The sequence below is a fragment of the Aulostomus chinensis genome, chromosome 16 (assembly GCF_037954235.1).
Source record: "Aulostomus chinensis isolate RoL2024-O1b breed Wild chromosome 16, RoL_Achi_v1.0, whole genome shotgun sequence".
NCBI lineage: Eukaryota > Metazoa > Chordata > Actinopteri > Syngnathiformes > Aulostomidae > Aulostomus > Aulostomus chinensis.
In genome coordinates, this window is record NC_141335.1 from 13,490,047 (window position 1) to 13,501,322 (window position 11,276).

Sequence of the window (11,276 nt, forward strand, 5' to 3'; positions counted from 1 at the left end):
AAAAGAAAAGTTCTATATTGAAAAAAGGAAGGGAAAGAATGACCAGAGCACGTAATACATCTTATAAAAGCTGTGACCTCATGTTGACAGCTTGTTTCCCAGGAAACTTTTACTTTTCTGACCTGTGCATCATGTATTCGTACAACAGGAATGTGAAGCCTTCTGCTCTGCTTGGGAGTTGCCATGCTGGACAGGGTGATGGCTTCCTCCAGTTCCTCTACGGCAGGTCGGTACTCACTGCTGCTTAGGGTGGTCTGTGAGCCGAAGCTTCTCTCCAAAGCCAGACCAAGAGTGCTTTGACTCAAGGAGTTCTTGCTGTCTTTCAGGGACTCTGATGATGCAGAAACAATGAGTTGGAGGAAGGTACAGAGTGATATTAGATAGATCAGGAAACAACGAAGATGTCTTACGTTTTGGCTGAGACACGATAAGCTCCACTTCCTCTGGGCTGCTCTGTAGGATGGCAGCAGCGTCACTGAATGTTACGCCCTCTAAACTGGTCTTATTTAGGGATATGAGACGTCCACCTGGAGAAATATTCACAACATGGGTGATAAGCCAACTTATGTGTTTGTCTCAAGCAATATGAAGTTGCATTTAGCTATTATTTAGTTGTACATGTTCAATGTGGGGCTCTATACCGGGTTTGATTCGCCCATCTTTGTCAGCTGGCCCATCAGGAACAACGGACGCAATGAAGATTCCAAGGTCGAGTTTACCTGTATTGTCCTCCCCCACAATCACAAAACCTGAAACAAGATCAGAGATGAAGTAAAAGACAAATAGATTCTTCTCATTAATTTGACATCACGTTTACGGTCAAGTTGACCCGTGTGGCCATGTCTGGATCCGTCCATTGATTACGGTCCGCCAGCGGCAGATAACACCAAGATCTATTCACCCTAGGACTCTCCAGCATAATAATTGTGCTTTGATGACTGAGGAGTAAGCAGTCATTGATATTTATTTCATTCATTCGATGATCAGCACTAGCACCTTACATTTGTATTTTTAATTTATTACTGTATATGTACATTACCAGTCAAAAGTTTGGACACACAACTCAATGCTTCATGGAGGGAACCATGCATGTAGAGGCCATCCGTTCACCTTTACTGCATCGCACAAAGACACGGCAGGTGGAAACCAAGGATCCCAAGTTTGAACTCATCAGACCAAAGCCCTGACGTCCACTGGTCTAATGTCCATTCCTTTTGTTTCAAATCTCTTCTGCTTGTTGCTTTTTCCCTTAGTTGTGGTTTCTTAGCAGCTGTTCGATCTGATTGGCGCAGTCTCCTTTGAACAGTTGATGTAGAGATGTGTCTGCTACCAGAACTCTGCCTGGCATTTATCTGGGCTCTCATCTGAAGAGCTGTTAACTTGTCATTTCTGAGGCTGGTGCCTGGGATGAACTTATCCTCAGCAGCAGAGGAGACTCTCGGTCTTCCTTTCCCGGGGTGTCCTGATGTGAGCCAGTTACGTCATAGCGCTTGATGGTTTTTGTGACTGCATTTGGGGACACATTCAGAGTTTTTGCTATTTTCCAGACTGACTGACCTTCAGTTCTTAAAGTAATGATGGACTGTTGTTTCTCTTTACTTAGCTGATTGGTTCTTGCCATGATATGAACTCCAACAGTTGTCAAATAGGCTGTCAGCTGAGTACCAACATGTCTTCTGCACAAAACAACTGATGGTCCAAACCTCATTAAGAAGGCAAGAAATTCCCCAAATGAACACTGACAAGGCAAACCTGAGAAGTGAAAACCATTTCAGGAGGCTCAAATCGTGTAGTCTGAACACTCCCGTCCGCCGACAAATCTTGTAGTGTGAACAGCAGCCCGATTGAGCGTCGGGTGGTGTGAACAGCAGGCCGTGTTGCCGACAAAAAAAGTTGTGTAGTCTGAACAGAGCTTCAGTGATACCCCTTTCACACTGCAACAAAAACGCGGGTCAACGCAAGTTTGTATACTTTGCAAAAAAGACAACATTACAAAGCACGCAACGACAACGCTGATGTTCGGCGACATGCATGTTGTCATTTGTTTACTTCTCAGTGTTCCGGTGCACGTTTATGTGAAATGATGACGTTGTAAGCGCGATGATGTATGAAAGAGAAAAACACAGGCACGCAACCCTCACAGCGGGAATTCAGACCTGAGTCTTCTGGAAGCTTGAATGCGCCCCAATGCTGAGTAAACGCGGGTCCAAAAACATGTGTTTTTCAGTGTGAAAAGGGTATGAGAGAGGGCCAAGGGGTTGCAGCTCTGTCAGCAAAGCAAAGGGTGACTACTTTGAGGAATCTAAATTATATAAAACATATTTACAGTTATTTTTTAAAAATTCTTTACGACCTAATTCCGTATATCCTGCTTCATATATCTGATGTCTTCTGTATGTACCTACAATGTAGAAAGTAGTAAAAATAAAGAAAAAACATTGAATGAGAGGGTGTGTCCAAACTTTTGACTGGTAGTGTACCTGTATATGTGTATAGATTTTTCTTTTTTCTTGTTTTCTTTTCTAATTTTTAGAATTTACTTATTTTCATTTTTTCTGTGTGTTTTCTGTATGTTTGTGACTTGCATTTGATAAATAAAAGTTACGTAAAAAAAGTTTACAATCAAGGGCGGCACGGTGGTGCAGTGGTTAGCACTGTCGCCTCACAGCAAGATGGTTTCGGGTTCGAGTCCCGGCTCTGTGTGGAGTTTGCATGTTCTCCCTGTGCCTGTGTGGGTTCTCTCTGGTACTCCAGCTTCCTCCCACAGTCCAAAGACATGCAATTGGGGACGAGGCTGATTGATACTCTAAATTGACCGTAGGTGTGACTGTGAATGGTTGTTTGTCTATACGTGTTGGCCCTGTGATGCACTGTCTACCCCTCCAGGGTGAACCCCACCTCTCACCCAAAAGCCGCTGGGATAGGCTCCAGCCTCCCCGTGACCCTTAACAGGAATAAGCAGAAGAAAATGGATGGTTTACAGTCAAGTCCTCCACAGAAAACTCACCAAAGCCAAGTTTTGGGTCTTTCTTGAGGGTCACACAGATGATCTCTCTCTCTGGTGGAGTCCTGGTTGGGGTGTCAACTGCAAAGTGCAAGTTTTACCCATGGTAAGGAAGTATAAAATGGAAATGATCATTTACACACCTGGTTATTGTGACGAGGGTCAAAAGTGTAAGACCTACACAGACGCAATGACACAAAAACACTTGGAGATAAACTTTCATCCCTGGGACTTTAGTGCTTAAAACATAATCAAAGCATCAAGCACTGATGAAAGGGAGATGAAACTTGATCACATATGCCTTTAGCAGGAATGAGCAGACTAATACGTGCACTGTGGTGCAAACAGAACTTCCTGCACCCGCTAGGTGACACTAAAGAACACCAATTTACGAGGTTATGGTACTGTACTCGGGGGAAAAAATCAAAACTGGCCAACTCATCACTTTATCATTGCTTGACTAAAGCTTGCAATCTTACCAGTAACCCATGGCCAAGTTCTTCAGGTGTTTCTGACCTTATCTGTGCATCATTTAAGAGACACCACGACCCGGATGACTGAGAATCTTCACCGACACTGGGAGCAACATATTGCATAAAAAAAGAACCATCCAATGTCTTGTTGCCACCAAGTGGCAGTATAACTAATCTGTTACAAAATTAAATTGATTCTTCCTTGGCCAATTCTACACCCTCCTCCAAGGTAGGTGAAAGTCAGCCTGATATTTTTTTCATGAAATCTTGCTGATTGAAAAAGACACAGACAAGAAAAAAGTCACCGAAAACACAAGTTCTTTGGTGGAGAAAAAAAATGACGTACACTTCCTGACAGAGAAACCTCTGCTGGCCTCATCAGCCTCCACAGAAAGAACTTTCTCTTTATGCGACAACGTGAATGCATGAGACATTGTGAATCCTTATTTTGAATAGACACAGCAGAACAATCAGGAGGACAACACAACTACAGATGATAACATGAATCATACTGGATGAGTTTTACTGTCATCAGCTCTCATCTGAATATGTCATCAATACCCACAATGATGCTCCTACCTCTAGCAGATTGACATATTTGAAGCTGCTCTTCCATTCATGTGTCACCTATCTGCGTATGTTCATAAAAAAGTTTAGGTGTATTCACCTCGTATGGAGGAAGAGGCATCTGAGTCTTGCTTCTGTAGTGACATGCTGGATGTCATTCTCGGAATTGACTCTGGTGTGCTTCAACATATGCGCAAAGTTGCGATTAGTCCTTCTGCATGCCATCAATATGAGAATATGAGTGTTAGTATCAATCGTATCTAAAGTACTACCTCCAGTATGGTCTTTCCTTCATATCCTGGTGGTCTCCTGTCTCTGGAGGCTCCTTGTTCAGTTCTCTGCTCATCTCCCGCCTCATCTCTCTCTGTTGGCGGAGCCGTGCCTCCAGCTTGGCCGTAAGGTCGTCACAAGACTTAGAGAGTGAGTCTGGCTGACCAGGTGACAAGCCTACATGGTTCAACATGCCCTCAGAGCAGGACATGCGCTTTAAGTTACGGCCCTGATAGACAGGCATGTTTTCATCTGGGGAAACAGAGGGAGATCAGGGTTGTGCTGCGTAAAAATATAAGCAGTTGCATGATCAATAACAGCTACCTGGTATCATGCTGTGGTTCATCTGCCGTGATGTCATCTCACTGTGGAACTTGTGCTGTGCGGAGCAAAGGTTCAGGAGGTATTGTGCTATTTTTGAGCTCTCAGTTACAAAACTGTGCTTTTTCCCGCTGGGTCCACCGCATTCTATGATCAGTTTACGTCGCTATAACACAAACACAGTTCATGATACATTTACTGAGAGATTTAAAAAAATTAGCTTGAATAATATCTGCAGAATCTGTATGTATGCGTTTTACCCCAGTGGATATGGAGTCAGTTTCCCTCCAGAGGAAGCGTCTGGTGACAGTCCGGAGGTGGTTCTTCATCTCGTACACTATGATTCCTTTGGCACAAACTCCCAGAACCAACTCTCCCACCACCGGCCTTTTCTCTCGTCCCACACGGTGGAACATAACGCCATATTCCGGTAACTGCTGCGCAATCTGATGACACACAGTATACATGCACTCTTAACTAGAAATACTTAATCTCAGTTGTTCCCTTAAGGCAATTTTGAGATACAGGTACCACATCAACAAGAATGGGATGTGTGGACAGATGGATGTACGGACAAACAACCCAAAAATATCATGCCTCCAGTCTATGGCTGCTGCCAGCGCAGAGGCATCGCGTGTGTGAGTGTGTGTGTGTGTGTTGTGTGTGTGTGTGTTTGCATGCACGTATTTTATTTTACATTTTAGCACTCTTTTAGCGAGGTAAATGCAAGAGTAGAGGAGGAAATAATAGCAGCTTGATAGCTAGAAAAGTAAATATAACATTATGTGTTTGTGTGATAAATGCATTAGTACCTTCAAGTACTCTGTCTCCGCTTCTTCAGGCAGCATCTGGGCGTGGCTTGTATGTAGTCTTGGCAATTCTTCCTTCACATTGGGCAGAGCCAGCTTCTCTAGCATCCTCTTTGACACATAATGCTCTGGCTGGTAATAATTCTTGCCATACAACTACAATACACACAATGGAATCAGATGCACTGATGCACTGATGTGACACACACTAAAAGATGAGCCAAGACACAAGGTGGACATTTTTCTTTTCGCCCTCATTACCTCTGCCATGTAATCCCCAAACTCAGCCTGCAGAGCAAGAGCAGCCAGAAATAAGCCCGTCTCCTCGTTACAGTAAAGCCGGTCCTCCAAGATATCCTTACGCAACTGTAAGTAGTACTGGTGACGTGTTAGTCTGTGCCTGGGGAGCATAAGGAAAGAATATGTGGAAACCAGCAAAGATTTTATGAAAATATCTAAAGGACATAAAACTATTGGCAGTTCTTACAATATGAAGGAGATATCATCAACAAAGAACTTGACTCGAAGAAACACCAAAAAGGAGGAGATCTGGCCTTTTTTCCAACTATCAGGAGCAACTTTAGAGATTTTTGTTTCATGGTCCAAAAAGAAATATTCATCATCTGCAGAATGACAGAGAAATATCTCTTTAGACTAAAACTTTGTTGTCACCAGTGACATCCCAACAACTTTGCATGCATTTTGAATGTTATGAATGTTCAAGGTTAGTTCCACCCGATATATTATCCTACCATCTATGAAGGCAAGACCAAAGTAGAAGTGCTCCACTAAGTTAGCATGAGCCACCACCATGTCAAACACGTCTCGCGCTTTGGACTTAATGTCACAGCGGACCACCACATACTGTCCATTAGGCAGCACCACAGTCACTTCTCTCTGAGACGAACACGAGCGTCCCTTCTTAGACTGCGGGCAACACAAGACATAAACATGGACATGAACAAAACCACCACAATCACACATACATGTGCTCAGATATCTTGTACATGCGACTACATAAACGTGCTTCAGCATGCAAGATAAGGATGCAATAGATAGAAATAGAAAAGGCGAACAGGAAGCATAAAATTACCACAATAGATCCTGGAAGCTCAAGGACTATTTGTTGTTCATCTGGCATTCTGATGAATTCAGGACCCAAAGCCTGGAAGACAAGTGCATCACATGGTGCATTGTTCTTCTCTAAATGCACTCCTGTTTAGTCTCAGAACACATTTTGACCTTCATCACTCTGCATAAACCAAACAGTCTATAATTCCCACAGAACTCTATCATAGATGAAAGTAGTTTGTATATTTAAATAGGACTTTATATCCATGAAAAACTTTTTTATGCATGTCAATGCACTCTCAAAAATGGAGGTACAAGTCAAGAATAGTTCTGTACTACGGGGGACACTGATGAAGAATGTTCCCTCAAAGACACATTTGTTACCTCAAAAGTACAATATTGGTTTTCAAGAGGCCAGAAAGTGCATCTTTTGACTAACAGAACTGTTGCAAAATGGAACTGAGGAGTACAAATTGTCTTTCGAAAGCGTAACATCCCCCCCCCCCCCCCCCGCACACAGACAGACAGACACTAGATACACACTCAGTACTGCACTTCAGTTCTTACCTTTGCTTTCCTCTGACTCAAGCTGAGAGAGGACTCACTGAAGGTGATGGAAGGACTGTGAGACCTGCCTGATGTCTTGGGAGAGATGTCATGGTGGGGGCTCCTACCGAGCCAGCTGCAGGTACTGTCTCTGTGACGAACCCCTCGTGGGAGTCTAACAAGGATTGGATTGGTTGTGTAAGAGTTGTAAGGATAAGTTGAAGCAAAATGTCCCCTCAAAGTCAGTGGCTTTACTTTTGTAGTTATGCAAGAAATACAACAAAAATTCACTGGATGTGTGTTAATACGACTGCGTAGATGTGTATACATGCCTATCCAAAGAAGACTGGTACAAAGGTGTAGGAGAACTCCTTGGTCTGTGTTTCCAAGATCTCTGAGGTAAACTCCCTAGAGCACAGACATAAAACACACACTTGTCACATGGGTCTTACTGCTGGAATATCCCACATAATTCGGCATTGATATCCATATATGATCAATATTCTTTACGCAGTAAATGTACCTGACTTCGAGTCCGAGTCCGTCGAGTATCTTCTCCCTTCAGCACAGCCTTCACTGTAGTCTCCAAACGGCCCTCTCTTCCCTGTCAAGCAGGTGGGAGATGAAAGATGACAGCAGTGTTTGACTCCTGTCTTTGCGCTCCACACTGAGATGTTTGGACAGAAGTGGGGCTCGCGCAGGGTTTAGTTTGGAGCATCCACATTCAGTATCCGATTATTGGCTCTTGCAAGAGCCTAATCCCGAACTTGCTTTAGGGTTAAGAGTTTAATCCTGTTGACCTGGACGCTGTCTTTTCAAAGAAACTGAATATGTAAATTGTGACAAAAAAGATCAAATATATTCAGCTTGCTCACTCTTGACCTAAGAAAGAAAATATCCCATATGCATTCTCATATGCTCTTTTAGCCAGAGATGAGGATTAAGTAGAAAAATTAGTAACCCTATTTAGCGTATAATAACTAACAGTTTTGACAGCAGCTAGGGATTTTGTTGATGCATTGCCAAAACTATTCCCTTCCTAATTCATTGGCTTGCAATACTGATTTTTTTAAAAATCAGCTTCAATATTCTTAAATCTTGCTGATGTACTGGGAAAGAATCAAACTCCAGCTCACCATGCAGTCTTTCTCTGATCATCTGGCTCCTGCCACTCAGAGGGAGGCTGCTGTCCGGCAGAGAGCCGTGGTCCATCTGGAGGAAAACACTGCAGCTTTATATTTAACTTTCAATGATGCCACGATCGTAAATTTTGACACATACAAAGTAACCTGCAGAGGAGATATGTCGACTCACAGACTCATGGAAGACTTCCTCCACCAGTTGTCTGATGACGTTAGCGGCTGGCGGCAGGAGGGAGGCCCTATGCTGAGATTCACAGGCTTCCAGGATGGAGGTGAGATTTACCCTTCGATGGGAAACGTCCTCACACATGCTGAGGAGGAGGCTGTTAAGATGGTCACTCAACCGGACTGGCTGAGAGGGACAAGAGCAAGAACTGTAAAAAATCAGAACTGTGAAGTTTAAAAAAACAGGAAAGGTTGCAGCCTTAAATTGAGAAAGATAGCCCACCTGATTCTGAGGTAGGTGAAAATCAACTGACCAGTAAAGAGTCATACCCAGTGAGTACACCAGCATCTGTGAGAAAAATAAATTAGAGACAACGGAGAAAATATATGTTGATGTACAGACAGAAATAACAATGGATTAAATAAGTTTGTTCAAGATGAAGTGTAATTTGAGTATCTGTTGATGATTTAAAGGATGGCAAGGAAAGATTATTTGCATTTTTTACATTGAGGTATCATCAATGCTTATTAGCTATAATTGTTTCCATAAGATATACATGAACTAAATTGAAGTATTTACGAAAGCAAAACTGGGGGCTTTTTAAGTGTAACAGTTCCAATATTCAGTCACTAGATGGCGTGCTTACACTTCAACTCCTGAATTGCTTCACAAGCAGAGAAAAGAGCCCTATCAGGACTTCCAATCCAATCAACCTCCTACAGAATTCAGACGTTTGACATCAACTTTCTAGTGAGCTGTTAGGACACGTATGAAGATGCGTTCACTGACCCTCTCTATGGCAGGTTTGGTTGAGCTGGCGCGGCCCTGCAGCATCTCTGGAGCTGTGAAGGTGGATACCTCATCTGATAGGCCACAGTTCTTAAATGCTAAGGTGCCAGTGGCTGACAGCAGCAAGGAGGTGGGACTTATGATATTGCACATATTGTTGTGACCTGGAAAAAAAGTGATGCTGCTGATTCATTTTGTGCAGTTTAATAGATGTACAGTAAGATGAAGTCAGATATTTACATTGCAGTTATAAGATCACACAGCTTTAGGCTCCAGAGGGTCAAGAGAGAGAAACCTAGTGAGGTGAGTTAGACCTACCCTTATAGGAGACATCCACTAAAGACTCTGCAGTACCCAGCAGCAGGGACCAGACCTCCTCTTCCAGCAGAGGTCCCCCTCGAGCCTCCAACACCTCAGCTAATGTGACAAATGTGCTGCTCATCCTGCACACACTCCAAGCACACACCTAAGGATGTACACACACACACACACACACACACACACACACACACACACACACACAAACACACATGCACATACACAAACACACACACGCATGCACACGCGTACACATGCACACACACACACACACACACACACACACACACAAGCCAAATAAATACATGTACGGCTAAGTAGTACATGAGTAAGTGAGGGAATTCTGAAGTACCCAAAGCTGACTTCCTCCCTCATCTATATCTCTACTCCATTTTAGCATCTCTCTGTCTCTCTGTCTCTGTCTCTGTCTCTCTCTCTCTCTCTGTCTCTCTCTCAGCAAGGGAATTACTACTGTTGTCACCACCTGTCAACAGTATTTTGTCTTCAGCGACAATTATGAAGAATGTGAATCTTTGCAGAGAGATACGGTTCTTGGCTATGGACTTGGACTAGATTATCTCAGTCCATTAGTCTCACTACCAGTCTCTCTCTCTCTCTCTCTCTCTCTCCATCCCTCCCAGCTCCTAATAGGCTTTCTTCTGACCTGAGGGCGCTTCTGAGGGAGCATTGGTCCAGGAGGCTTTTCACTATGTCACGATCCCATGTTCGATTGTTGTCATAGATAGCCAGTATCTACGGCTGACAATGAGGAGCAGCAAAATGGAAATAATATGAATTAACTCATGCAATAATATCATTATGTAACAAATCTATGTCGTGCTTTTAAGTTGTTAAAATTCTAGCCCGATGATGAAGCCAAGAAACACCATACTTAAAAAAAATATTTTAAGTACAACTTTTTTGGCTTCCGTATAGTAAACATGAACCTACATTGTAAATATTTTATCTAACTAATGTAACGTTATGTAGGTCTTACATAAGAGGCTGGATTCATACACCCAGTTAAATCAATTACTCTGTTAAGTGCCTGTGTAGGGTTAGATAAGGGTGCGCTGAGAAGGCTAATTGTCCCCAATATTCATGACATTTAAAAACTTAATAAAATTTAAAATGATGGATCAAAAAAATATTTTTTTTATCATGTTCAGGAGTAACACTCTAAACGGACACAAAAAAAAACATTTATTTTGACAGGTATATCTGACATGCTGTGAAATCCGGCATGTTTATTTTCCCTCCACTTGAAAATAAACAGAAATTGGAATTGTTCCTGCTACATGGTGAGGATGTGAAACCACATGCTTTCATCCAACAATCTTTTTCACCATGACTGTTCCTTTAAATGAGCGAGGATAGTAACACAATACACCCAGCCAGTATCAGAATGACCCAATCACTTTAGGCCTGACTCAATCCTTAACTGATCTCCTCCATGGCACAAGATAGAACGTGTGTCAGTAAACAGAATGACGGTGACAAATGTGAAACACAACTAGGTCCTGTATTGTATTATGAAGAACGTGAATTCGACAGCATTTGTTGGTGCGATATAAGAGGAATCGAAAAAAGCCAACAGGAACCTTGCCAGGCAATTCCACCCATCTACTCTTAGTTTTATGTCCACAGATGCAAATCTGCAGTTGTAAAATTACTGCTGCAGCCTCCAAACAATGAAACAAGCTGTCTTGTCACCAGGCTGGTACATGTTGCTGGGATTTGGGGGATTGTATCGAACAGCAATATAGTTTTTATGTCTACATGTGGATGTTGATTGCCTTC

The 11,276-nt window shown here is 42.8% G+C and overlaps 1 protein-coding gene across 4 annotated transcripts in view; it reads right to left on the reverse strand.

The window, feature by feature from the left end:
• Window positions 1-11,276, reverse strand: part of ptpn20 (protein tyrosine phosphatase non-receptor type 20) — a 28,960-nt gene that overhangs the window by 16,621 nt on the left and 1,063 nt on the right. For all 4 annotated transcript variants that reach the window (XM_086179995.1, XM_086179994.1, XM_086179997.1 and 1 more), the window contains exons 2-22: window positions 9,477-9,624; window positions 9,159-9,322; window positions 8,652-8,717; window positions 8,376-8,555; window positions 8,198-8,273; window positions 7,585-7,665; window positions 7,394-7,469; window positions 7,083-7,236; window positions 6,538-6,609; window positions 6,197-6,371; window positions 5,932-6,067; window positions 5,706-5,844; window positions 5,448-5,600; window positions 4,896-5,081; window positions 4,639-4,801; window positions 4,317-4,566; window positions 4,145-4,224; window positions 3,008-3,085; window positions 642-749; window positions 411-527; window positions 123-331 (exon numbers count right to left, since the gene is read on the reverse strand). In XM_086179995.1, the coding sequence (XP_086036121.1) occupies window positions 123-331; window positions 411-527; window positions 642-749; window positions 3,008-3,085; window positions 4,145-4,224; window positions 4,317-4,566; window positions 4,639-4,801; window positions 4,896-5,081; window positions 5,448-5,600; window positions 5,706-5,844; window positions 5,932-6,067; window positions 6,197-6,371; window positions 6,538-6,609; window positions 7,083-7,236; window positions 7,394-7,469; window positions 7,585-7,665; window positions 8,198-8,273; window positions 8,376-8,555; window positions 8,652-8,717; window positions 9,159-9,322; window positions 9,477-9,600 (2,787 nt within the window). In that variant the 5' untranslated portion in view covers window positions 9,601-9,624. The remainder of the gene's footprint in view (window positions 1-122; window positions 332-410; window positions 528-641; window positions 750-3,007; window positions 3,086-4,144; window positions 4,225-4,316; window positions 4,567-4,638; window positions 4,802-4,895; window positions 5,082-5,447; window positions 5,601-5,705; window positions 5,845-5,931; window positions 6,068-6,196; window positions 6,372-6,537; window positions 6,610-7,082; window positions 7,237-7,393; window positions 7,470-7,584; window positions 7,666-8,197; window positions 8,274-8,375; window positions 8,556-8,651; window positions 8,718-9,158; window positions 9,323-9,476; window positions 9,625-11,276) is intronic.